General features: G+C 30.2%; 3 protein-coding genes across 4 annotated transcripts; 1 reads left to right on the forward strand and 2 right to left on the reverse strand.

The window, feature by feature from the left end:
• The first annotated feature begins 443 nt into the window (after nucleotides 1-443).
• On the forward strand, nucleotides 444-1,270 carry LOC122580449 (protein EPIDERMAL PATTERNING FACTOR 1). Its single transcript, XM_043752719.1, has 2 exons — nucleotides 444-626; nucleotides 865-1,270. The coding sequence occupies exons 1-2, from the start codon at nucleotides 527-529 to the stop codon at nucleotides 1,116-1,118; spliced, it is 354 nt and encodes a 117-aa protein (XP_043608654.1). The 5' UTR covers nucleotides 444-526; the 3' UTR covers nucleotides 1,119-1,270.
• Nucleotides 1,271-1,342: 72 nt separating this feature from the next.
• Nucleotides 1,343-5,217, reverse strand: LOC122580139 (ELMO domain-containing protein A). 2 transcript variants are annotated; one of them, XM_043752411.1, is made up of 10 exons: nucleotides 5,164-5,217; nucleotides 3,459-3,558; nucleotides 3,207-3,316; nucleotides 2,812-2,880; nucleotides 2,600-2,715; nucleotides 2,453-2,507; nucleotides 2,182-2,302; nucleotides 2,044-2,091; nucleotides 1,846-1,940; nucleotides 1,343-1,753 (listed from the first exon to the last, which is right to left on the reverse strand). In XM_043752411.1, the coding sequence occupies exons 3-10, from the start codon at nucleotides 3,306-3,308 to the stop codon at nucleotides 1,652-1,654; spliced, it is 708 nt and encodes a 235-aa protein (XP_043608346.1). In that variant the 5' UTR covers nucleotides 3,309-3,316; nucleotides 3,459-3,558; nucleotides 5,164-5,217; the 3' UTR covers nucleotides 1,343-1,651. The 2 variants fall into 2 exon arrangements, with proteins under 2 accessions (XP_043608346.1, XP_043608345.1); XM_043752410.1 differs by lacking the exon at nucleotides 5,164-5,217 and adding an exon at nucleotides 3,689-3,757.
• An 11,283-nt stretch (nucleotides 5,218-16,500) lies between these two features.
• LOC122578890 lies at nucleotides 16,501-19,750 on the reverse strand. Its single transcript, XM_043750939.1, has 6 exons — nucleotides 19,502-19,750; nucleotides 19,128-19,354; nucleotides 18,549-18,762; nucleotides 17,392-17,477; nucleotides 17,162-17,253; nucleotides 16,501-17,074 (listed from the first exon to the last, which is right to left on the reverse strand). The coding sequence occupies exons 1-6, from the start codon at nucleotides 19,583-19,585 to the stop codon at nucleotides 16,833-16,835; spliced, it is 945 nt and encodes a 314-aa protein (XP_043606874.1). The 5' UTR covers nucleotides 19,586-19,750; the 3' UTR covers nucleotides 16,501-16,832.
• Nucleotides 19,751-27,474: the final 7,724 nt, after the last annotated feature.

Consider the following 27,474-nt stretch of genomic DNA (forward strand, 5'->3'; position numbering starts at 1 on the left):
TAAAAGTTCCCATTTTTGTTGAGTTGTCATAGTTCCATATTTCTGCATGGCCAATCATTTTGTGGTCCAATGCTAATCCTTCAATTCATGCATACATTCATGGAGTTTGTGGCAATTGACCAATTCGTGTTTAACTTAATCTTTAAATTGGCATTAAGATTTTGTTTAACTTTCTTGGAAGTAAAATTTCAAGTAGCATTAAATGTTTTGGTCACGGTACAGAAGTATCACAAGAAGCAATTTACCATAGTAAATTTGGAACTCAAAAACACTAACACAAAAGTGTGAAGTATATCATATCATAAAACATTTGATTGCACCATGGTCAAGCCCTGTGAGTCACCCTCTTTCATGTGAATCTTTTCCACTCCCAAATGCCTGTGACTTGCTTCAATACCACCTTGATCTTTTCCTTTGTTATAAATTCATTATCCATCCACCTCTTTCTTTCTTGATCTCACCATACAAAGTAACCTTCTTCAACTCTGATCACCTATTTGGCGTTTTAGACCGATTACTTGCAAGCATGAAGAGTTCTTTGTGCAATATCATATTTCTCTCCTTATTGCTATTGCTATTGCCGCCTCCTCACATCTCCTCAAGGCATATCGGTTTGCAACGTTCACGTAAGTTATCAACGATCCCTACGTTGTACAATACAGCCTAAGGATTTCCCACATGATCAACTTTTATGTGCACATTACTAGGCTGTAATGTACAGCCTAAGTATGGTATCATATTCTAATTTTGCTTAAAAAGTACTTATCTTGGTTTTAAATAAGCACCTCCAACGACGAATCAATTAGGAATGAATGTTTTACTTACTGCAAATACACATATGTTTAATCTATGTGATGTGAACAGGTCATGGGCATCACCATCCAACTCAAGTGACACAAAATCAGCATGTAGCAACATTTATGACACCACGGAAGCAACGGACTGATACTGTTAAAGTGCCAGGATCAAGGCTACCAGACTGTTCTCATGCTTGTGGCTCATGTTCCCCTTGCAGACTCGTCATGGTTAGCTTCGTGTGTGCATCCATTGAAGAGGCTGAAACATGTCCCATGGCTTACAAGTGCATGTGTAAAAACAAATCCTATCCAGTTCCTTAACTCCCATGTCTTATAGACCATGTTCTTTCCGTCTAATGTTAAATACTAGCAAGATTTTGTTTTCGTTTTCCATTCTTGTGTTTACAATTTTCTTCATATTTAATCAGATTTGGCCGGTGTAATGAGTGATTTGGTATTGAATTCTTAATCTCTAATGCTTTGTTTCTAAGTTTTTATCATGAAAGAAAACATATAGATGATTGACATAAAATATAACAAACATCTAAAATACAAATACTACACACGCTTTTTTAACAAATAAGAATGAACAAAATCTAAAATGTAAGAATCTGTAATCTGTGAGCAAATGCACTAATACAGCAGCATACAATAGGTTGAGCTCCAACATCAAGTTTCTATTACAAAACTAGTTCCCCACAACCATATCATATCTTAACCATTTTTTGAAGAAAGCTATAGGGGTTCTGGTGTCGTGCTGGCTTGGTTGAGGTTATGGACCATATATGGTCACCAGTGGGATTCAAAGGAGATGAATATCGAATAAAACTATACAACAATTCAAGTCAAAACAACTAACTGTGCAGAAGGTTGAATGCTGGCAAATCACGTATTCGATGGATGTCATCAAGTGCCAGTTCTCTTTCCAGTTGTGCCCGTGTAACTTGTAAAACTTCCTGATATTTATATTGAAAAAGATTAGTAGTATAATATTGTACGTGTGTAAGTAAGCTGGAGTAGTCTATACACACAGTGCAAGAAAAAGTACATTGAACTCCATGAATGAGGCATGCGTTGCGAGCCACTGAGCATCCATCAATACGAAAGCTATACAATATAAAACATCAAAGGCTTCTTCATCCTCTGCAATCATATGTTCATAAACATAATGAATCCATCAGTGATCTCACGCGTTGAATGTAGGTAGTTTTATACAAAAAAGATTTAAGATCGAGTAGATAACTACCTCCCAATATTTTGACAAAATTTACACAGTGCGTACATCTAGGCTTAACTGCAAAACAGAGTTCAACAACAACATAAATTGAAAATATAAAGAGCTCTGATCAGCGCATGTTATAGAAGATGGATTGAAGTTGAGAACCTTGGTATAACTCCAACATCTGAGTCAACATAAATGATATGTTAATGCCAGCAATAGCAAAAGGATATTCCCACATCACTCTTTTTCCACGTTGTTTCAATAGTAATCTACGAAAGGCGCCCTTCAATTCAAAATTTTATCAACTAGTAAATTATATATCTTGATGTTTCCTAATTGTATTTCATGAATAATATATGTCCCTTTCTTTAAATTAAAGAGAAAGTTATGAGATTCAAGATAGTGTAGTATGAAATTAAGTAATTCCACTTACCGGAAATGTTTTTGCAAAAAAGATCAAATTCTCAAGTGAAAGAAAACCACCACCCCTGCAATAAACAGGATTTAATTAGCAAATGGTCGATTTTAACACGTTGTATACTTATATGTCAATATCTGTGTGTGTGTGCTCACAGTGTACCTAAAGTCAGTCGATGGATTAATTCCTTGCCAGCCCATTTCCTTCCATTGCTCGGAAATTAATCCTTGCAGTGTAACATTTGGATATGCTAAATTCCACAATTCTAAAAGGGCTTTCTGTTAAAAAAAGAAAAGAAAAAAAGACAATTCTGTCAAGCAGGAGCCAATTCATTCCAGAATCAGACTGAAAAGATGAATGGTAGAAAAATACACCTGATGGTCAACACGAAGCTCATCATAAGGTAAGTTTGCTCGATCTCTAAGGTTCTGATATCTTGCTTCCTGTAAAAATTTATATAAAGATAGATTAAGACATTAACATTCAAGTTTCCAAGTTATCTACTTCGGTGTTTCCAAAGGGTTTAATTTCCTTGGTTAAGCCAACTCACTTTGCCTACACAAAGAAGAGAAGTAGATTACGTGCTTAGCTTGAACATGCCAACAGCATTCCGTTTACTTACCCAGATTCACGCATTTACTTGTTAGCTAGAGCTATTTCACATCATTCGATTGTTCCCAAATGTGTGCATATGTATATCTATGCCTGTTATTTTTTCAATACTTGAACTGGTTCGAGTTGTCAAGTTAAAATGTGTTTACTCTAATACCTGAATAGGAGTCCACTTTAAATCAACGTATTTATTACTCGTAGAATGCTTGGGGCCTTGGCGGCTAAAGATTCCTCCAATCCATGTTCGTGAACCAACCATAGCAGTAGCTAAATCCAACAATCCCATATTACAAAGTTAATAATTAAGTAATATGGTATGAACGGCAAAGCAGTTATCTGGAAAAACAAGTATACACCTAGAGCTAAAGATAGTAAAGAAATGAAAGGTCGTAAAATAACATTTACTCACTAATACATTGAGCCAATTCTGATTTTCTGGTAATAGACTTATGTAACCATTCTAAAAGGTTGTTCTTGTTGTGTTTCCATGGGTAATCATCTTCATCAACCTGATATGTGAATAAAAAAAGTTATTGCACCAATGTATTATTCATTTGCAACTTTAATGATGATCACAAAAAATAAAAGTTGATATCATTCAACTACATCATATATAAAACTTGAAAATTGAGTTCATACTTGGAAGCAAAAACATTTTAGGAAGAACCGCACAAATTCATAAGAACGGTGCAAATCAATCATCTGAGTTCTGCATATAAAATGCATTAATAAAATATTAATATATAATATATATTAATACTTTGTTTCTTTGTATTCAATTTTTTTGTTTTTGATTTATGTATAATGGGACTCTAGTCTATGGTTGTTGCACTTGGTGCATGGTCTGTAAAAGTCAATCTAGTATTCAGCTAGATTGCCCGTTCTTTATTTGATATATATAATATAGCCAGGGGTGACGGCCTTTTACCGGAAAAAAAAAATATTACACAGATTTTTTTGAACTTAAAGAGAATAAATGGTCAATATAAGTGAGATCAATAAAAGGTCTGCAATCATATTTGACCATATTGTAACATAAATTGTATGAGGAAACAAAACACATAGTGTGGACTTTAAACTAAAATATTGAATCATCAAACATACATTAATAATAAAAATAGATACAGATAGTGAAATCGTGAAAGTCAAAAAACGGATACATAACAAGAGGCCTACTCTGTGATGAGAAGAACAGGAAGGTATGCATTTCCTATGCCGTAATCTCATCAGTGGAAAATAAGAACAAAAAAGAGATATGTGGTATGATCACTTTTTCTAACCCTTTCAAACAAAAGCCAACAATCAAAATGCAATACGGGTTATACAAACTAAAGAAAAATGATTGTAAAAACCCATGATTTACCCTCAAAATCCAACCTTCTCATCATACCAACCCAATTTGTAGAAAAAAGAAAACAAGACTATCACAAAAGTCAATTTCGAAAGAAAAGGAAGCATACATAGAATATGTTAAAGAAAAAAGATTAAACAGCGCACTTAAAGGATTATTCCTTTTCACATGATTCTTTTCCTAATGGTTAATGATGCTTAATGTAAAGCTTTTCAAAAGGAAAAGGCATAAGACAAATGAAAAAATACACTTAATCATAACCTTCTTATCTAATAATACAGCATATCCAATGAGGTCTTTCCAATTTAGGTTACCCGAGAGGGTTAAGCCTTTTGACATGTACGCGGCCTAATCAGGGTATCCATGACCATTTTTTAACCCTACCTTAGCCACCCCAATAGATATATATACTTGGCAGGATTCGAACTTGAGATATCTTGTAGAGATCCCAATATGTTATATACATAAATTCTCAAAGGAAATGTTATGTGTAATGACTCAAAGAAACAAGACTCATGTAGAAAAATAAGGCAATTAAGAACACATAAATTCAATCGATAATTGTTCAAAGGAAAGAAACAATACCCATCATGTAAAAATGCAAGCTTTATTGAATGTTTGTCAAGGAAATGAAGGAAGGCATGTGGGTATTAGGCAAACAAGGAAAAAAAAAAGACCCATATAGCAAATTAAGGCAATAACACATAAAATGAATACTTTTGATCGATGTATTGATTAAAGAAAAGCATATGCATGCATGTACCTCTTCAAAAAGAAAGAATGGAGATCCTTTGAGGATGATGATGATGACGATAATAATTAGAAAAAGGTGATGAGGGTAGTTGGGCCCTCTAGGGGAGAATGATGAAGCCAGGGTTTGGGTATGAAGAAGAATGGGTATATGGGTATGGGTATGGGTGCATCAGAGGTTTGAGGGTGGGGGGAAAAGAACCCACCGTTCACAAGTGGCAAGATGCCAAAGGCCGGGAGGGAAAACGCCCTTTGAGTTAAAAACCAAACATGTTTCTATAATGCCGCCTATTCAATAGCTTGCTTTCTTTTTATTTTTCATCTAAAAATAATATTTTGAGTGTGGACATTTTGTTCTATATATTTACAACATTTTCATATACAGATTAAATAGCAAGAAAAGTAAACTAAGTTCCCTGGCATATGTATACTCACATTTATTTCCAAAAGATGTAGATTGGTAGCACATCTTTGATCTCATGTGTTTTTTTGGTACCAATCATATCATTGTTCACTATAAAATATATTTTTTTTTAAAATAGAAAAATTGTTTTCCTAAAACAAATATTAAAAACAAGGCTTTGCACTCAAAAACTATTTATTGCCAAAATTCTCTCCAATTAACTCATGTATTTTATAAGTTTGAACTATATATATAGTTACAACTATGCCAATCTATCAGGTTTATTGCGTGAGTGAAGAAAATAGCAAATTATCTGTCAAAAGTACAAATAAGCTATTGTCAAAAGGCCACCTTGATACGTACATACTAAATAGATTAGTTGAACTTGAAGTTACAACTTGCAAGTAGGAACTAGTAACTAGTTATAGCAAATATGCATATGCTACACACTACACAGGTAAAAATGTAAAATAGAATGACGATTGGGCTATTCTTTGGGCTATACGTTGGGCCACGCACAGGTGGGTAAAATAAAATGCTAATGGCCTATACTTTGAGTCTTTGAGATGTTTTAGCCTTTGAGTTGCATCATGCATGTGAATTCCATGACTTTTCCATGTTGCATATATTTCATTTTCATTTTTATTATTTTTTTAACAAGAATTCATACCACTCTCATCGATGTCGTAATAAAACTAAATACCACTACTTAGTATAGGTAAGTCGAGTGTCGTATCCTCGGGGAATCATGAGAAAGTGCTAAAATATTTGAAAAGTTAATAAAGCTAGACATAAACTTAAATCGATTTGATTGATTGGTTTGCTTAAAACTAAAATTAATCAAGAACTTAACAATATAATTCAGCTAAATAAAAGGGATTATTCTCATGCTTCAAATTATGTTTTCAAATATGTAACCTAACTTGTATCCGTTAGAAATTACATAGACATGATTCGTTATAATGTTTAGATTGAATGAATTCAAGAACTAAAGCAATCGGTTGTGATGATTCACGATAATGGAAACCGAGGAATTGACATAACTAGATTTTCAATTCATTAAAGTAAAATTACAAGTTCATGAGAGATTCATTCAATAATCAATGATCAATCAACAAGTTAAAACCAAATGATAGATGAATTTCATTCAAAGTCATAAACAGGTAATCATTCAAACAATCCAAACAACATTAGATGTAAAATACTAATGAGGAATTAAACATCTAATCTAACATGAATATGAGAAAGGTTGAACATAAATGGCTTACATAATTATTCACATGAGAATGATCAAAAAAAAACCTAGCCTATTATCTTCATTGTTGATTCTTCAATTGAGGTTATGATCTCCATGAAATTATGAATTGATGATGAAATTGGGGTGTTGAGAGGATGAAAAACTGCTCCAGGTGTGTGAAAAATATGAAGGATAACTTCGCAAGTCGTGAGTGATAATGATATAAACTGAAATAAGTAAATGCATAAAATACGGATTTTCTTCATATAGGGCCGTCCCGCACTGTGGCTATGGGCATCCTGCATTGTGCCCCAGAAATTGCAATTTTTCAGATTTTTAACTTTGACTTTTCTTGACTCGTTCCTTCATCCAATTAGCTCCATTTTGCTACATATGACCTGAAATCACTCAACAAACATAAAACCGTTCTAATCGTCTATTAACAAGCAATAAAACACGTCATTTTTATATCTTAAAGTTAGATGATTTAGGCATTCATCACACTCATACTCTCAAACTTGAATACCTAGAATGAAAATATTCTCTCCCAAGATTTGAACTATGATGACCCAAAATAGGATAGCATGTATATAAGCCATTATCTTTTTCATTTGTATGTAGTTAATCGAGTTAAAAAGTGTGTAAAATAAGGCCTGTAAACTTTGTGTGCATTTGGTTACGATCAACATGGAAGACGTTATGTATAACGAATACAGTTTTCACTTTCACGTTCTAATTGACGATCCAATCAATTCATCTTTAGTGCTTAATATATAGGTGGTAATATGGTTTGATATCCATATATATAACATGAGGATGAATTTTATAATATTCGAATGGCATGGTTGCTTTCTAAAAGGGTTAGTACGGTACTACAATTTTATCTTCCGTGTGAGATTCCATATTATGTTTCCGCCTGTGCCTATATATGTTCAAGGGTCTGTTTTTTGTTTTTTTTTTTAAATTATTAAGTGCTGAATGTATTAAGTAGTTGAACACGTTAAGAATGTCTGTATGTAATTAGTAAAATATAAGTAATTGATAAAATTTAACTGAAAAATTAAGTTCATTAACTATTATGTTTATTAAGTGAAAAAAAAAAAACAAGGGGTAAGTCTGTCTAAAAACAATTGGTTTAAACTCTTGTCTAATGTGAACATATAAAAGCATTATATACAAGAAGAGATTCCATATATAGGCTTTTTGCAATGTCATTTTCAACTAGCCTTGTAGATTGATTCAATTTCTCAAAGGATAAGATAAATTGATGGTGCGTATTTTACTTTCTTATATAATGATGGTGAATGTGGTCACATAGGAACCTAAATTGAGAAAAAAAAATGTCAAAGTAACCATGGGTTTAAAGTGGACTAAGAATTAATGGAAATGCTGGGTTTAGCATCATTAGCTTAGCTCCAATCCAATTATCCAAATCCACACATGATGTGGTCCAACTCCACATACTGGTGGCGGTGTTGACCACTAGTTTAATACTAATTCTTTTTTTAATTACAAAAGCTAGGTTTACATTCACAAGTTAGATTAATAGATAAGATAAATGTCAACTTTGATTCTTCTACTGTAATTCTTCTTAAGAATTGAGTCTATATATTTTAATAATAATCTCTTAGTTTGGATAGAAAGGTAAACTGATATCTTACCGTAGGGTATAATCTTTTGCATGATTAATAGGTGAAAGCATATATATTTTCAACAAGCTAGGTTTTGCGAGATGAAATATCGTTTTTCAATAGGTAAAAAAGCTACATATACATGATGTGGGCTTGTGTTTTCTCTAATTTTTTTTTTTTTTGAAATGTGTGGATTATTTGCTCGCAACAGGGGATCTAGTTTACGTTTTCTAAACCGGGTCTGCACTAGAGAGCCCCTTCACCCTCAATACCTAGTAGGAGGAAAACTCCAAACTAAACCGCCCGAAGACACAACATTTAATTGGGATAAAACTTTGCCCCCTCTGCATGACTCAAACCTACATCACTGAAGGACTTTATTTGTAAAATACCTTAGAATGTTTTTCCCATGTCTCGAACTCGAAACCTCCAGCATGAAAAGCCGGTGTTCAACCATTGAGTTATAAGAAGAAGTACCATGTGTTCTCTAAATGATGATAGAATAAAAGGAATTGATATTTATACCATATAATTTGATTAATTATCATATTGTACACATCTCATAACATATTATAAAAGTATCTAATACACAATTATAATAGATACATTAAATTATGTGGTACGAATATCACTTCCCTATAATAAACTATATCTGTACCATTTATTCCTTTTATAGTAATAAGATTTATGTAAATTTATTATTTGGGGTTTTAAGTAATTAACATATCCTAAAGGTTATGTTTTAGAATATATATATTAGACATTAAAAAATGGAAACACTCATACAAGATGATGTGTGGGAGTACTCGTTAAAATCTATATCAATATGATACAACTAGACGGTCGACGTACTATATGTTTATAGATTGAGGATGCAATTATGTGGAGATTAATGAAAACGTCTTTTTTTTTTAGTTCTTGTGTCATGATTAATATATTAATGTTGTATATGGTTGGTGGTTGCCGCTTTGATAATGTGTGATGATGTTGATCGATCATTTTTGTTTTAGAAAGGCATGACGTGTAAGAAGCACTAGTACAAAATATTTAAACCTCGAGATCAGTTATTGAGCACAAAGAGACCGATTTTATGACCTGTCTTTAATTTTGGTTATAGGTTTCCCTTATCGAGACCGGTTATTTTGAGACAAATAGGTTTTTATGCGACTTTTTGTTGAATAATAATAGGGGTTTTTTTTATTATCCACAACTTTACAAAACTCTATAGATCTCCACACTCTTACAATTAAGTTACACGTGCGATAAAAACTCTCCCAACCATTAAGCTTTATACGAACACAAAGGTTGAAACAACTCCAAGTCTCCAACCTTCAAATTTAAAGTTGTAGCCACAAAGTATAATTACTTTCAAGAACAAGCATTTCTTATGTATTTTACAAATACATTAATTCATGCGTAAATCCCATTACTCGTATATTATATCATCACGCAGTGTCATCATGAATTAAAGAAGAGTTAATCTAAATATAGATAAACATTAAATATTATCCGACGTTATTAAATATCGCAGTGTTTGACTTTTGGTTTTTATATAATAATACTCTAATTAAAGTAGAAAACATATCACAGGTTCAATGTCTTGTGAATTTGGTTGCGGGAAACAGGTGAGTATGAAACTATGACTCTATGAGTATTCAAATCACATGGACTTGGACCCAACATACTTTCCTGTTAGAGAACCAATCCGACGTGCACAACTCATCTATCACCATTTTATGAGAGATCGGAATGCATATATATGATTTTAATTTTATGAATAAATGTATAGTAGTGTTTGGGTTAAAATATATAAATAGAACTGTATATGTTTAATAACAAGATAATAAATAACATAAGAAAATGGGTCAAGTTCTAAATAAACGAGATTTGATTTGAGACATGCATTTTGAACATGAGGAATTCTCAACAAAGATGGTTAGTGACACCTTTTATTTCTATTAATTCTTCGTTTTACATATCTGAGATATAAAGGCTAAATTTAAAGATGAGTCTAAAGACTCGATATTACATTTGTTATATTTTTAGTAAACGTTTGATATTTAAGAAATACGTACGTGCATATCTCTACCTAAGTACTTTTAATTTTACTTTAGAATTGAAAGAAAAAATAAAAATCACAGATGGCATCTACTATTAGTGACTTAATGATAAAACTAAACCGTCTAATAGTAGCTTGTTAAAAAAAAAAAAAAATTATGCGTATCACGAAATTCCTATGTATAAAAACATAAATGAGCAAATCTTCGGTATTTAACATTTCAATATGCACATGTTACTTCTATGATGCAAAATTTAGCTTTTGGGATATGGTAACAAACTTTCATATCGATAAGGTTAGAAGTTAGAACAAAGAGATCAGTATAATAAAGCTAATAGTTGTGTAGCAACTAGCAAGATGTAGTAAACTAGTAATCACCGACTCATCATCATACAATATATAGAGAGGAATTGAAGCACGTTCCTTTAGTTTTCTTTTTGTCATATGTAAATAAATTTAAAAAAGTAACTGCTCAATGACGCCTTTCGCGTGTTTTGAGCCTCAATACCTCGATGGTATATGGGGAAGGTTAAGATGTAGACAGACATTATCTCTACCTAAGTAGAGAGGTTGCTTCCAGTTTCTACCTAAATGGTAGAAAAGGCCCTCGAACCTTTGCATGGGATGAGGATCGAACCCATGATCTTTGTCTACAAAGACAAGGATGTTTACCACTGATCCAACCATGCTGCTTTATGTAAATAAATTTAGTTATGTTATTCTTAGAGACAATTTTTTTTTTAAATGATTAATTTTCCTAACCAAATAGCCTAATAATCCTCTTAACTATGAGATGATGACATGTGAAAAAATCAAGAGGCAAAATTATGAAAGAGAATTAGTAGATACCACATATCACCTTCTTACTGTATTATTATGCTATTTGGTTAGGAGCAGGGACAGAACTAGAATTTCCCATTGACGGAGGCCGGTAGACAAAAAATTTTGTCCTCACAATTTTAATAAGTACAAAACATTTCAAAACTACACCATTGTATGATGTATAAGTTAACTACGGTCTACATATTGAATTTATATTGAATAATATACAAAACTTTAAAAAGAAAAGGTTCTATTAATATGTTTGAAAAAGTAGAAGGTAATAAATGAAAATTGTGAAATAAATTATGTAGGCATTTGGACCCACCACCCAACTAATACCTGTTATATTTACATACTAATTTAAGGATCCGGGTAATATTATGATAACTAATTTTAATAAAAACAGTTGAGATGTAATGTTAAACGTGAAAGCACAAATACATCAGTAGTCTAGAAATATCATATGATTTTATTGTACACACATCTAGTGATGACAAAAAATATCCGTACCCGATGAAGAATCCAATATCTGAACCAGATTTGACCAAAGAATCTCTTATTTAACCGGGGATGGGGATGGGGATGGGTATTGGATATTATTCTATTCCCCAATGGGGATTGGGGAGGGGATGGGAAACGACAAATCCCTGATTCTCATACTCGAACCCGAAAATACTATATATATTTTAAAATTACCTTAATTTTTTTTCAATATATTAGAATCATTTTAAGTTTTGTTTAGTACTTTTTATGTTATATACTTACTTATCATATATTTAACATAGATATTAGTTTATACATAAAAAGAAAAAGTCGAACTATATATTTTCCTTTTTATCTTTTACTATAATGAATTTTATAACTAAATTTTGATAATTTTTTTGATACTAAAAGTAATTATGGGTATAATAAAAATTCTGAATTCTCCCAAAAAAGTCAGTTTAGGATATTCCTGATATATTGTCTTCAACATTATTGGAATTAAATTATCGAAAAACTTTTATAGCACTAAATTACTGAAATTAAACTATCAACCGTCCGTATGATACTAAATGAACAAATATAGTTATAAAGCTAACCCAGATGTTCTCTCATTAAAAAAAAATTGAAATTTAAAGTGCACTCATATTATTAACAAAAACAATATGTTTTTGATACATCCTTTATTAACAAACCTTCTTTAAATCAATATTGACTAATTTGAAAAACCCTTTGGATTGCAACAATACTTGCTATCGTGAAGAGATGTGTGTAGTTTCGCTAAAACATCTTGGAGTGAATATCATATATCCCTTCCTTAAATCCTAAAAACATATTTACCAAACTATAAGATGATAATAACTCTCACATGTATCCATTTCATTAAATAAATTTAATAGACTAATATAGTACACTTAAATCCTTAATCCATCCTTTCATAAATCATTTTTATACAACCAGTTTACACTAATTTCGACAATATAAACGGTTGATATATTCAACGATATTGTTCCAGCCCCTCTTCCCATTTATGATTATGTGTTTAAGTGCAATGTATAGTTTATATAGCCAACGAATATCATAAATAAAAATATTAATACTAATATCCATTAAGTTTTTTTTATAAAATTCTCAATATACATCTTCTTTACTGATAAAACAAGATCCTAAGAAAAATATACCTTCACAATTCTACCACGTGGCAGCTCTCCCGTATGTTTCCAAAAAATCCTCACCAAAATTATTTTTCACACAAGCTTAAGTACCCGGGTATTGTTATGATAATTCATTTACCGTTATAACAATTTGTTACATATATGTGAAAACACGACAACGCTGTTGCGTAATAAACAAGTACTATAATGGCATACTGTAAAACAAAACACAAAAAATACTCGTATAAATTATAGAAAACATACATACTAAAAAGTAAAAATGATGAATAAAAAACCCAATCCATATTTACCTGTTTTTTTAATCAAAATCATTATAATTAGTCATAATAAATAGAATTACAAACAAACCAAATTAAGAGTTCAAGGGAAATACCAAAAGATATAAAATAAATAAAAATTTATTGTACCATAATAGCAAACATGATTTCGAATACTGAAGAGGCTAGCAATTGATGGATATTTAAATTGATAGATGAAAACTATTTTTTTTGAATAAACAGATCAACAGAAAGGTATGAATAATTAGGCAAATGTTTTAATTTGTTTATAACATCATAAATATCTGTATTTAATGGAAATAAGTGAATGAAAGGATTTTAACTGTGCCACATATGATTATTTTTTGAGAAATTTTAGGAATGGATTTTTGTTTTGTATAGATAAAAGATATACACATCATTGTCTTCAACCAAAGTTTCAGATCTCCGCTATTTTTTTAGATCTCCGATCTCTACCATTTTTGACTTATTAAAAGGGGTTAAACTAATAAAAACCTCAAGAAATCTTTAATTGAACTATTAAAAATCTGCCTTATCTATATCTGTTGGGGGAGGCTTGGCACCCCCTAACCCCCCTTGTCTCTAACACTGGTTAGAAGGATTTATCATTTTTTACTCAAATGTATACTTTTGTGTTTTGACTGTTTAAAGGTGTTATTGTTTATTACTCCCAAACTTAAGGGGTGATTTTTGGCAAGTAACTATTGTCGTGCTGTTTGCCATGATCCGATTGCGTAGTCCGTTAACGCGTGTGACAACTGACAAGGGAAAATATGGGATACTCGAAGTGTGTCATCACGGACCTGGTCAACTATTTGGTAGCAACTGTTATCTGCCTATATTCATTCATATTCGTATGTTATCTCATAATTAATGTTAAAAAATTAATAAAATCCTAATTAATTAGTACAGCATATATATGAAGACATGATAATAACGTGCATATACGATATCAAAAAGAAAGTGTATATTTCATACGGTATGTGAAAAAGATAGTTGCCGTTTGCATTTCTTTTCATTTATTAACTACATTAAATACTGTCTAAAATAAATAGTGTCAATTTTATGTAATTTGTTTTATATGCTGAATGAACAGTTTGCCATGAACAGTATAAATATTAGCAACTTAATTGATAAAATCATTCTTTACAAATTAAGTTCAAAACAAATACATCATATCTTTTTAATTTACATATTAGTTTTGACAAACAATTATTACTGATTAAATTATAAAATAACTATACTTCTCATTATAGCTCAGTTGTTGAGTACCAGCTTTACATGTTGTAGGTCTCGAGTTCAAGATATGAAAAAGACATTTTCAAGGTATTTTACAAATAAAGTCCTATACTGATGCAAGTTGCGAGCAAATAATCCACCTCTTTCAAAAAAAAATGATAGAATAACTATTTTAAGTGAATAACTTCAAATGATAAACCCTTCAAAATTTTTGCTAGAGAAAAATAAAGATATATTTGAATTTTGAACTTAGAGGCATGTCGTTTTACATAATTAACTCTAATTCTAATAGAAAATATAAGTTCTAAATTAAATTTGTAGACATTAATAGTTAATGTTTTTAATGATAAAAGTATGAAAACTAATACTTTTATATATTTTACATCATTTTTCATTTTTAAAAATCATTTTTTGTTTATTTAAAAATAAAGTTTTATCTTTTAATGTAATACGTTTTTATTAAATTATGTTTTTGTATAGAAATTTTATCATATAACATAATAAAATTTGATTATAAGTTATTTAATTTTATATCATTAATATCTTATTATTTTTTAAAAAATGTTTTGAAAACCGGGACCCGATGTTAAACGGACCTTCTTACTAAAGAACTAAGAGATCCCTTAGTTTGTTGAGACTTAAAATCGTTGATACTATCATATGATTTAGGTTACAATATTATTGGACACCCCTAGGTGTTCACATTGTAAGATATTTACATACTCCGTATAAGTTTGATAATTGTATTGTAAGACTTAAAAAGGTTAAAAACACGGAAGCTAAAACGCTTAATGTAGCTACACTAGATGAGGTTGACCCATCAGGGGCTAAAGACGATGATTTCCATATATCTTCCCAAAAGTAGTAGAAGGACCAAAATGACCCAATTAAGTTGAAAGAGGTTATAATGTTGTTCCACATATTAAGATAGGTTCTACTCCCTCTACTCACCTTAATCTGATTCCGACACATGTTGTGGATGTAAAGGATCAGTTTGAGGGGCCCACATTCATTCAATCTCACCTGATGATTTCATTCGAGTTTTGGTAAACCAGATGAGTTGAGTAATGGTGCACAAACTAAATCATGCCACACACTACAACTCCTCATGACTCGACTATGTTGTTCCATCAACACATATCGAGTAAGATTCGGAAAACATTTGGAGCTATAGAGACCCATTTGGAAAAATTCAAAGACCGTCGTTTTCTCTCATTCATTTACATAAGTGGAATAATAACTATTTTCCTATTAATGTACGTTAAGACTTGGAGCATGTGTGGTACGGGGAAAAAAAAATTTATTTACAAAATATTTTAGAGAGGCGAGCAAAAGGTTTTAAAAAGTCGAATGTCGGGTAAGTCTCTTTCTGTTTGTGGCATTATGCAGCAGGTAGTGTTTGGTGTTCGTTCTACAAGAGGTCATTGTTTTTGTATTTTATTGAGATCTCATTTATTAAATTAGTAGATGTTGTCATTTTACGCATTTGCCTCTTAGTCTTAGGGCTCTTGTTTTATATTTTTGAATGTATTGCGTAACTTTGTAGTGGCTAGTTTCTTGTTAGCATTTATTACTCGTAATTTAATTAAATTTTAATCCCGTTAAAAGAAATATATATATAACTTTAGAGACATGAAAAATCAAGGGTCCTTACACTAAGGGTACTTTTAAGGAAGATGATAAATAAACGGTCGTTACACCGATGGACATAAATACATGCTAGTGACAGTGAAATGAGAATGCAAACAATAAGTCTTACACAAATAATGTTTTCAAAATAGCTCTCACTTGCAAATAAAAAAACACGGATAAAATAAGAAGATATGATGAAAGAAACAAAAAATTAAATTAACAATTCCATTTGCGTCAAGTTAGTTTCTAAACATATGAAGATTTGTCCAAAAGCGTAGTATTTGTTAGAAAGTGTGAATGATTTCCCTCTTCCATACAAATGTAGAGCGCATATTAGAAAATGAAACTGCTTCGTATAGTAGTTATGTTTCATAGTGATATTATACGAGTAAAATGTCAAACTTTTCTATCACATTCATTAGATTCCTCAATGTACATAACATAAATCCGCCTCTTTTCGCTAAAATTTTCCGAAATCTAAACAATTCAGTCCTAAAAAACCAAAGGGCGGAGTTGACTCGACAGGTAAGAAAGGAACTAGGAAAAACAAAGTCAAAGCTCGATCTCAACCAAATTGTGCAAAACAATGTACCATCTAAACATAACTTCTTCCTAGCCATGTAGGACGAGAGGCACGGCCCACTGGTGATAACAAAAGCGTAAAACCAGACGACACTCTCATATGGGTCAGAGCATAATTCTTTAGACGTCACATGTAGTTAGTTCTCAACCACGACGATTCCCCATAAAGTAGTTAAAATCATGGTGTTGGACACCTAATTGCCTCAACCAAGAATCAGCGACACTCAAAAGTGAAACTACCTTCTCTTGGTCCCTAGAATTCCTACTCGAGATCCAAATGTCTCCTTGCATCTTGTAAGTCGCCAATCCAAATGGCGGAAGACCGATTCCTTCTCCCTCCTTTCTTTTTGTCTTTACAAATCCATCTTGGTCTACAATATCCGTATCTACATCCGTAAAGTTTGGTAAGTCCAATGTGGATAACACTTTTTACACAACAAAGTATAAACAGACGTAATGAAAACCGTTACTACCTTGAAATGAAGACGAGAGGGTATGATATGTTAGGAAACACGTAGACAAGTCTTTCATCATCTTTCCCATGGGAATGTGATATATAGGGTACCTAAATCACAATTTTTAAGCCATTCAAATGAGCAAACACAACACAAAACCATGCAAAGTTGTTTTAGCACCATCCAAGTTAACTATTCTTTCGATATTAACAAACCACAAAATTTTTGGCAAATTACAAGAGACATACCAAGCGACCGCCATCCAAGTAGCCGGTGAAAGATCAACATTTCTTAATGACATTAGTCCAGGATACCTTTTAGATAATGCATAAACCTATGAAAAGAACAAAAAAGAAAGACAAAATTGAGTTTAAAAAAAAAAAAAAAGAAAGACAAAACTGAGACAAAAAGGCAGATAAGAGAAAGAGTAGGTGGTCACATTGCATTCTTTAGAACATAGTGGGGGTGTTTAGTAAAATACAAGACACATCAGCATAGTTCACGCGGAAACTACTCATCTTTACTTCATCAAACACTTCAAGCAAGCCACTGATCACGTCAAAACAGAAACGTGTGGCGCTCGAAAGCAAGGGATATTTGTAAGGGAGGGTAAATGTGTCATTTACTTAATACTTAATATAAAATAAAAGTAATCCTTTTCAAATATAGTAAAAAAAAATGAAACTAAAAAGAGAAACAGATTTCAAACTTATCATTTGTGATAACGTAATAGTATGTCATAATACGGATCTGGTTTACAATTTAATTTATTTGTATATTACTTTATAACAACAATATACATTCCCAAAATAGAAAATATACCCCATTTATATATAGATTCTTGTTTCACAAGAAATATCTGTTTCCAAAAAATGTCCACCAGATGATCGTATAAATATTGGACTAAAAACAGATCATACCATGAAGTAATTAAGTTGAAAACAAACTTATTAACTTAGATGCCACATTTTCAAATTTAGTGTAATTTATTTATGAAGTAGACGCTGAGCCAAAAACTTGTCAATAAATATAATCGATCCGATTAAATTACACTAGAATAATGATGAAAGATTTATTCAATGGGTTCGAGTGCACCCTCCCGATCGGGTGTATGTAGACCACGATATATAGCAATAATCAAAATGCACGTCTAAAACATAAGAACGATATTTTTCCCACACTATAAATGCTCATGGATGACGTTACCCACACACAAATCATTTCTAGGTATGGAGAATAACGATGCGTCTCCTATTCAATGACATTTCTTGTACAAACTCTAAATGAATAAGTTTTTGAAAAATAAAACTACCAAAAAAAAGGTCAAACGAAGATGTAAAAATTGATTCAAAACTTACTTAAAATGTATCATAAAGTATATAAATAAAAATAATATAATGTATACCTTATCCACGAGCGGAACTCTTCCGTAAGGAGTTGATCTATCGAAGTACTGGAAGTAAAGGTGACCCAATCGATCATTCAAATGAAAAGTCATCTCTTGATCGGGCATACCTTCATCCGATGAACATCCGTCCCATCGTGACACCTTCTCACACTCACTTTCATCACTAAAAGTGTCGCTAAATGAATCCCTCGTTTCAGAATCCGTTTCATCCCTACAAATAATAAAAATTCCTTATTCGATAACATAACAAATAATAATGAATCAGAAAAGCATATTCTTAAAATCATCACTCTCATTCATTTAAAAATGTGACATAACCAAACAATATAATATAACTATATAACATTTAATATATATAAAAGAAAAAAAAAACAAGAGTACTTTTTCTAAAAGCTATTAAGACTAGATTTAACTTTTGTCTTTATAGTTAAAGTTGTCATGGGCATTTTAGACATGTCACAAATAATATTCCCAGGATTACCAACAGCTATTCCAGAGTACCGCCACCGGGAATGTGATAAAAACTGGCATAAAATAAACTAATAAAGAATAAAAAATATAGATGATAAAAATTACCTTAAATAATTTAGGGATATGTTGCTAGTAAAGATTTGAATAGCAGAAAGATAAGGAACATAATACTGAATGATGGTTTCATCACCGCCGTCATCGACGGTGATCGGAACTCCGGCACCATAAGCACTCCATTCATCAAAGCAATTCCAGAGATCACTTAATGTGAAAAATTCAACTTTATCTCTGGCCCACGGATGCCATAATCTATTTAGCTTTATTATCTCACCCTACAAAACCAATAATATAAACAAACACTTATAATAATTAGCTGATTAAACCGTATAATTTAAAAAAAAAAAAAAGAAAAAGTATCAAAAAACATTATATTTTTGCTCTTTTTTTTAATAAATAAAATAAATTAAAAAGAAACAAACCTTGGGTAAAAATTGAGAAGGGACAACAGGGGTTGTGGAATCCAGAAAGCATTCAAGATTTGATGGTCTTTTGAGTGAAAACATTTTTTTGTGAGAGAGAATGAAAAAGCAAATGAGAGGTTTTAATGTTTGAAGTTTATTGGTAGATTAATATTAATGGGGTTTGATTTTTTTAAGAAGTGTAATTGATGGAGGAAAATGGTAAGACTTGTAGTTTAGTAAACTATCAATAAATATTCATATATATTTAATTAATGAGATTTTATTGACTAAAATAAATAGAAAACAAAAAATCTTTGTCAATTCAACTACAGAAATCTTGTTTGTGTTGTCGGTGACAAAAAGTCACCGGAAACTGCTAAAAGAAAAAAAAAAAACTCAACTTACACTCCAAGAAAAACACAATAAAAAGAAAGAAACCCTTTGAAGGTTGGCAAAGAAATTAAATGAAAGCTAATCAAAATTCAACAAAGAAAATGACCGGGTCGGGAATTATGGCGGAAAAGGCTCTGATCGTGGAATCAAATTGAAAACATAGAGGTGTTGGATAATAGAAATATATAGTGTGTATGTATAGGAGGCAAATACTATTTCAGGAATTGAGAGATGTATGTATGTATGTATGTATGTATGTATGTATTTGTTTGTTTGTTTTGGGGGTAACGTGGATGAGTATCACGTCTTATTTGTACAGACTACAGAAGTTTGTAGTGCCAAGACAACGTTTGTTACAGGAAGCGGTCAAAACAAAATATATTATTTTTATGCTGCGAGATAAAATCTTTGCTCATTTAATACTTTAGTATATTTTAGTATTTTATTTAATTTAATTACGAGTAATATATTCTTATCCACCCTTTAAATAGAATTCATGGATTTCATTCTTTTTTGTTATATAAAAGGATTCATTATTTAATGTTTCGGTGATAAATGGTTAATAAAAGTTACAGATTTAGGCGTGGTGAATAAAGGGTACTCATAAATGGTTAACTGGTGATTATTAGTTAATCTAAAATCGATACAACTTTTTGGTTTTTTGGTTTCGGGATTTTTTAACACACCGAGTTGTTAAGGTTGCGTTTGAAAGTGGTTATAATTGCTTTGATTCTGAATAATGATTATTTTCTTCAAAATTTCTGTTTCTTGTAAAGGCAAATGCGGTTTTACATAAGTATGTTTTTACATATTCTATAAACGCTCTTGTTAATATGCGTTTTGAAATTAATGAAATAAATTAGGTGAAATATATATTAGTACTCTGAGGTTAGTTGAGTAGCTCTTTTACTACCCTAAACTGTTCAATTTATTTTAACGCATAACATGATATACGGAACTTTTTTTTTTTTTAAAGTAACTATTATAACAAGGTATTTTAATTTAATTTTAAGGTTGTATCTAACATTACCAAATATATGATACTAAAAGTACAACTTATTATAAAGAATTTACACGGTTAATTATAATGAAAGTAGAGGATTAAAAGTATTACGGAATACATTATTTCAACTTATAAAATCAAAAAACATACATATTATGTTTAAGAAAAAAACTAATCATACGATTACTCAAAATATAAAATAATAAGTTCACGCTCATACGAAAATTTTAATAAATTACAATGTCACATATTTACTTATCATAAGTATTTAAGCTGAAATATTTACCTTGTCTTTTAAAGAAAACTTACAAAAAGTAAGCGTATGACTGTTTGTCTAAAGAAAGTTGGAAAAACTTATACAATATGTACTTTAAATTTTTTATTTGTTTTTTAGTTCAAAATTGCTATTATTAATGAGAGACGGCTCAAGAAAACATAATGATTTAAACTGCTTGGTTAAAAAATCATACGATGGAAAGATGCGTACGAACTACGAAGAACAATGAAAATTGGAAGATCTAAACAAAACAGAGGTAGGAGGGGATGGGGATTTAACGACAACAAAGTGTGACAATATGGTTAAAGACTAGACGAGTGGTCTAAGATTATGTTGGGAAACATATGTTTTTGTTTGTCGACGTAACTAAAGTAGATTAAATAAAAGAATTCTAAATTGTCATAAAAAACTTTTGAAAAACACAAACGCATTATATATCATTTTATTCCTACCAAATATTTGGGACGTATTCTAACTTAGCTATAAATGACTAATAAAACGAAAATACTATAAAAAGAGATCATTTTATATATACTTTTAAAATCTTAAAAATACCATTTACATATGACAGTCCTAAATTTTTCTTATAAAAAATCAAATACCATTATAAGGGTATGTTATTGAGTTTTTTCTAAAAGGGAAAGGAAAGGATTATGAAGGATATTAAATTTTTTTGTGTTCTTTAGTTTTATTTAAAAGAAAAAGAGAAAAGAAAGAAAAAGATATGGAAGGAGAATTCAATAGATTTTGTTAAAGATATTTTCTTCCCAATTTTGGGATGATTTGAAAGGAAAGAAAATCTACTATTTCTCTTCCATTCATCTCTCTTATTTTCTTCCCTCTTCCTTCATAAAAAAAAACTCAAGAACACAGGCTAAGAGTTTATTCTTTCATTTATAACTTTAGGATCATTCATATGCTACAAGAAGAAATTTATATATACGTAATTATAGCTAACTATAAGTGAAGTAAAATTAAAGAACAATTTATGGTATATGTTTTCGGGATGCTTTTAGGGTTGTTTGCAAAAATATATAAGGAAAGTTAATGTGAAGTTGTCACACAAAAAACCCTTTACATCTTGATTTTTTTTTATATTATATAAAAATCATATGTTCTAATCATTTATTAATTATATAAAAATAAAAATATTTAAAAAAGAGTATATGGTGGATTTTTCATCTAGGTTTGGTGTGTGACAACCTCACACTCACTTTTCTTAAATATTATATATAATAAATATGTTTTAGATAAAATAAAACAAGTATTAATGTAAAACAAAAAGAAAAATAGGTTTCTATTCATTGAAAATCATCGTGAATCATGAAATTTATCGTACATTAATTGCTTTGTGGATATTCGTGCATTAATTTAACAATGATCTAAATGTCAAAATCTTGTTTTAAATTTTTTTTTTTTAATATTCGTTTTTACAATACTTAGCTCCATATATATCTATATACATATTATAACAATAAGAATCCTGGCATTTTAAAGTTCTTTTCAATTTAAAGGTATTTTTAAAAATTGGCACATAAGATTTTATACTATGTGGCATCCTCATATATTTTTGACAATATTTATCTTATTTTATATACAAAATTATATACAAAACTATAAAAGTAACAAGCATTTTTTAAAAGAATAATTTAAAATATGGTTTCATAATCTTCTAATCATTATTGCTTCTAAAATAAAGAATCTCGACAATATATATCTCTTGAAAACCTAAGTATTTAAATCTGCATTATTATATATAGGATTTGTTTTTATCTATTCACAAAACTATAAAAGTAACAAGCATTTTTTAAAAGGATAATTTAAAATATGGTTTCATAATCTTCTAATTATTATTACTCCTAAAATAAAAAATCTCAACAATAGTTAGCCAGTTTCAATCATATCACGTTTTATGAACCTATATTTTTTATATTATGATTTTTGTTTTATATATATAGATATATATATATATCGTAACTTACACACTACCATCATCATCTACTACGATATACAAGACTTTTTTCTAAAACCCTAAGAATTTCTGGTGACGGTCCCACAGGAAAATCATGTGTCACTTACACATGATTTTCCAGCGACACGGTGACCGGAAAATCATGGTGGTGGTCGGAGTTAACTTACACATGTGTAAGTTACATGGACTTTTTTTAGGTGGACTCATTTTATCTTTCCCCATATATATCTATATAATTATTAAAACAGTAGGAAACTGAACGATTCTAGAACCTCTAAAAAATCTAACCTGTTTTATAAATTTGTCATGTAAGATTTTATCCTATGTAGCATTTCTACAATTTTTTGTCAACATTTATTAATTTTTATTTATTATTATAGATTCAAAATAAATTAAAATTATTTCCTTCCAAATTAGCCATATATATTTGATTTTAAAAGTATATTAGATATTTAATACATTACATTATAATAAGAATAAGAAGTTACGTATATTACTGTAAACAAATCTTTTATATTACTTTAAGACTCTTTTTTTGGGTTAGATTTTAAAATTCTTCTATATTACTTGAAATATCACATTTTAAGAATTTTCTATATTACTTAAAATATATCGTTATACTTTAAATCCTATTGATGATATCATATCACCGTATGAATATTTTTATTAGATTGGTTTTCTCTCAATATATATGATCCATCTCCAATTCAATATGAATATATGGTATGTTTCTCTTACATGTTTTAGTTTTATTGGTTTGTAGTTTAATTTATATTTATAATTTTTTTTTATATTTAATACAATGATTTTTCGAAGTTTATGAGTTTCTTATATTCAGATATTTAGTTTGATACTTTAACAATAGTTGATTAGGATGGGATGATTGATGGGAGTAAAAGATGTAAAGTTCATTTATCTATAATTTCCAAGGGTATGTATTATTGTCTCTTTCCTTTTAGTTACATACATAAACCATTAATGATTTGTTAATTTCCTGTTAATCGTTGTTGACATGGGTCTTACATTTATTGACTTTTGTTGTTTAATTAACTTTTGATCAGGCTATCAGCTGGAGAGTGAAATGGATGCGAACTAGAGTTTGTTATTTAATAGAGTTCAAGTTTCACATTCTATTTTTTTTCGCAGTTTTTATACTCCGTATATCTTTGTTAGATTTTCAATGCATCATCTTTTGATTTATGTGGCCGCTTGATGTTATTAATACTAAAAAAAATGGTGAATTGATGAGAACCGTTTGATCCCATGCATTTAATTGATACCCACGTAACCTCCAACAAGGATAGTGTCAAGGTAAGTCAACCACTTAAATTTAATTCTGCCTCTAACAAGATTCGAACTCAAGTTATTCCCAGAAAGTGGTAACTGGTGGACATCTCTTCGTGTTATTAATACTATTAATTATTTATTATGAAAGTTATTATTGATGATATTATTCATGTGATTAGATATAATTACATATGATATTGGTTTATTTTTATTTTTATATATCTACCAAATAAAGAATATCAATGAAAACTTTATTAAATTGATTGTTTTAAATAACCGCACATCGTGCGGGTAAAAACCCTAATATATATATATATTTGATTTGACGCATTTCAACTCTTCCTATGATTTTGCGTCTTTTCTTTTAATTATAACATTATAATATAACAATTATCAAGTTCTGGGTTTAATAAACTGAAACTCATACTATGATTTGTTTAGGGTTGTCAGTATTAACTAATTTGATGTATTAAAATTTATACTTTGTTTGTGAAAATTTAAAGGGTGGTTATTGGTATATAAAGTAATACTTTTTATGCATGTAATAAGCTGTTAATGATAATTCTTATTGTCATTATAATTTCCTATTTGTTTTATTTTTTTTTGAACGACAAAAGTGAATTTTATTGATCAACAAAACTAGCAAAGAGCTAGTATATATATATATATATATATAATAATATATAATATGTGAGACATTTTTCTTTTAAGTTGAATATGAAATAACTTCGCACTTACTTTTCCCATATAATGTGTACTTAATTTCTTTGTGTGTGTCTATTCAAAATCAAATTACATAAATATATATCTCTCGTTTAAAATATTAAAAATGTTAGTCGTGACCTTAAAAGTTTGTCGTTAATATGTATAAAAAAATATATATTTTTCATATAGAAAACTCATTCTGAGTTTTATTATAATAAAAAAAAATGAAACTATTTATGCAGGCAAATAAAACAAGGCCCATAAATAAAATATTTATTATGATAACAACAACTAAGTGCTATTAAAAGTATACTTTTTTATCGGCTAATTCTTTACTAATATTTTATATAATAAAATCTTAATGTTGTTAAAAAAATACTCTAGTATACTTTATTTTTCTTTAGTTTTTCCATTTAATTGTTCTCATCCGCTACAACTCTTGCAATCGATCATTAAATTTTTAAAGAATTAAATAAAAGGACGCGTGTGAGAGTGAGACAATAGTCTCAATAGATATCAAAATGAGAATTAATAAACATATTCCCTGTTTATTTATTATTTACATCTGAACAGATAGAATTTTGACGATTTTTTTCTCATTTTTGATAATGACTCGAAGTTACACGTTTAACTTATGGTATTTTAGTTTTAACTCAAACCATCAAATAATTAGTAATTCTAACCATTCGTACGTGTCACAATGTAGGCATCTTCAATAACATCGTTTACAATCATTATAAAACGTAGAGGTATACACGGTTAGGCCACAAGGGGATAGTCCACATTTGGCTCGAATGCAACCAAGTATTCATTTGGTCAACTCTTACATTTTTACTTTAACCATTTTCTATTTTATTTTTTTACCTAGTAAAGTTTGAACTCGACTCTATCTTAAAATCTTGCAAATGCTTTCCCTTTAATGTACCTCGAAGATCATGGTGAGGACTTGAGGTTGTTATTATTACTCTAACACACACATGTTGATCAATTATTGTATAAACTAAACATATATTGAATTAGGGGTGTGTATCTGATCATCCAGAAGCCGTAAAGGGAAAACGACATGACTCGGTTGAGGATCGGGTTCCCGTTTAGGGTATGCGCTAATGATGGGGTTTTAAGTGACAGAGATAAGGCCACAAGAGTTTAGAGAAAATTTAGAGGGAATGATTTTTGTTATGGTGTTAGCCCCTAATGATCTCTATATATAAGAACACCCAATGGGAAACCCTAATTAATAAGTATGCTAAGTACGTCCATCAAATAATTACCTATTAATTATTTAGAGGTAATTAGGTCATTGATCATTATAATTAGATAAATGATTATAAGGGTCACATATATAAATATATATTTATTCTTACAACACACACAAAAATTTTTTTTACACATTGTGTTATTTTTTATGTTTTCTTTAAAGAACATCTGTTATGCCTCCAATAATTATCGACAATAATAACGCTCGTTTTGTTGTGTTTTTTTCCCCTTAGAAGGTAGCCAATACCCCCGTCCATGGTTCGTTCTCCACTCGTTCGTTAGGGATGGGCGAGTCCACACCGTTAGGTGGGCCTCGTCCCTTGTTCGTTCCTTTGGTTCGTTCCCATCACTCGTTCCTGCAGAGACGAGTTATAATTGTGTTATATATATTATTTTCTTTTTCTTTCCCCTAAATATATATATATATATATATATATAATATTTAAATACATAAATAGATACATATATATATATGTGTGTGTGTATGTTTACTGTAAAGTAAAAAATGAACTTCTGTTTTTTTTTCCAGAGGTCGATAAATTAACGCGAAGAACAAGGTGAGGTTTTAGGGGATTTTTACTTTTTCAATTTTTTGTCTTTTATGTATACACTTGTATAATTTTCAAGTTCTATCCTGCACTTTAATGTTAGTTTAAAAATAACCCTAAATAAATAAACTTCCTTTTTCTCTAAATATATATACATTCTATGTTGTTGTTGTTATTATTATTGTTGTTGTTGTTGTTGTTGTTGTTGTTGCTGCTGCTGCTGCTGCTGCTGCTGTAATTAATTTTGAATATGTAAAATTAAATAAAAGGCGGTTCAAGATTAGTCTTTTGCATTAGGTATGTTTTCAGGGATTGGTTTTTGGAGTTGCTGATGTGAAATTGACTGGGACTAGTCCTTTTGAGGGTGAATCCTAATACTAAGGAGCCTCTTAAGGCATATTTAAGTGTATTTCTTTTATTATTTATTTGAATTATATGTTACTCTTAAATTTTGGAAAGGTTCTTGTCTATGGCCAGAAGTTTTGACCAATGAAACAAAAAAAATGCAGAGTTGTGGTTTGCAATGTAAATTTGGAGGCTCCAACCATA

Source organism: Erigeron canadensis, chromosome 8, assembly GCF_010389155.1.
Source record: "Erigeron canadensis isolate Cc75 chromosome 8, C_canadensis_v1, whole genome shotgun sequence".
NCBI classification, from domain to species: domain Eukaryota; kingdom Viridiplantae; phylum Streptophyta; class Magnoliopsida; order Asterales; family Asteraceae; genus Erigeron; species Erigeron canadensis.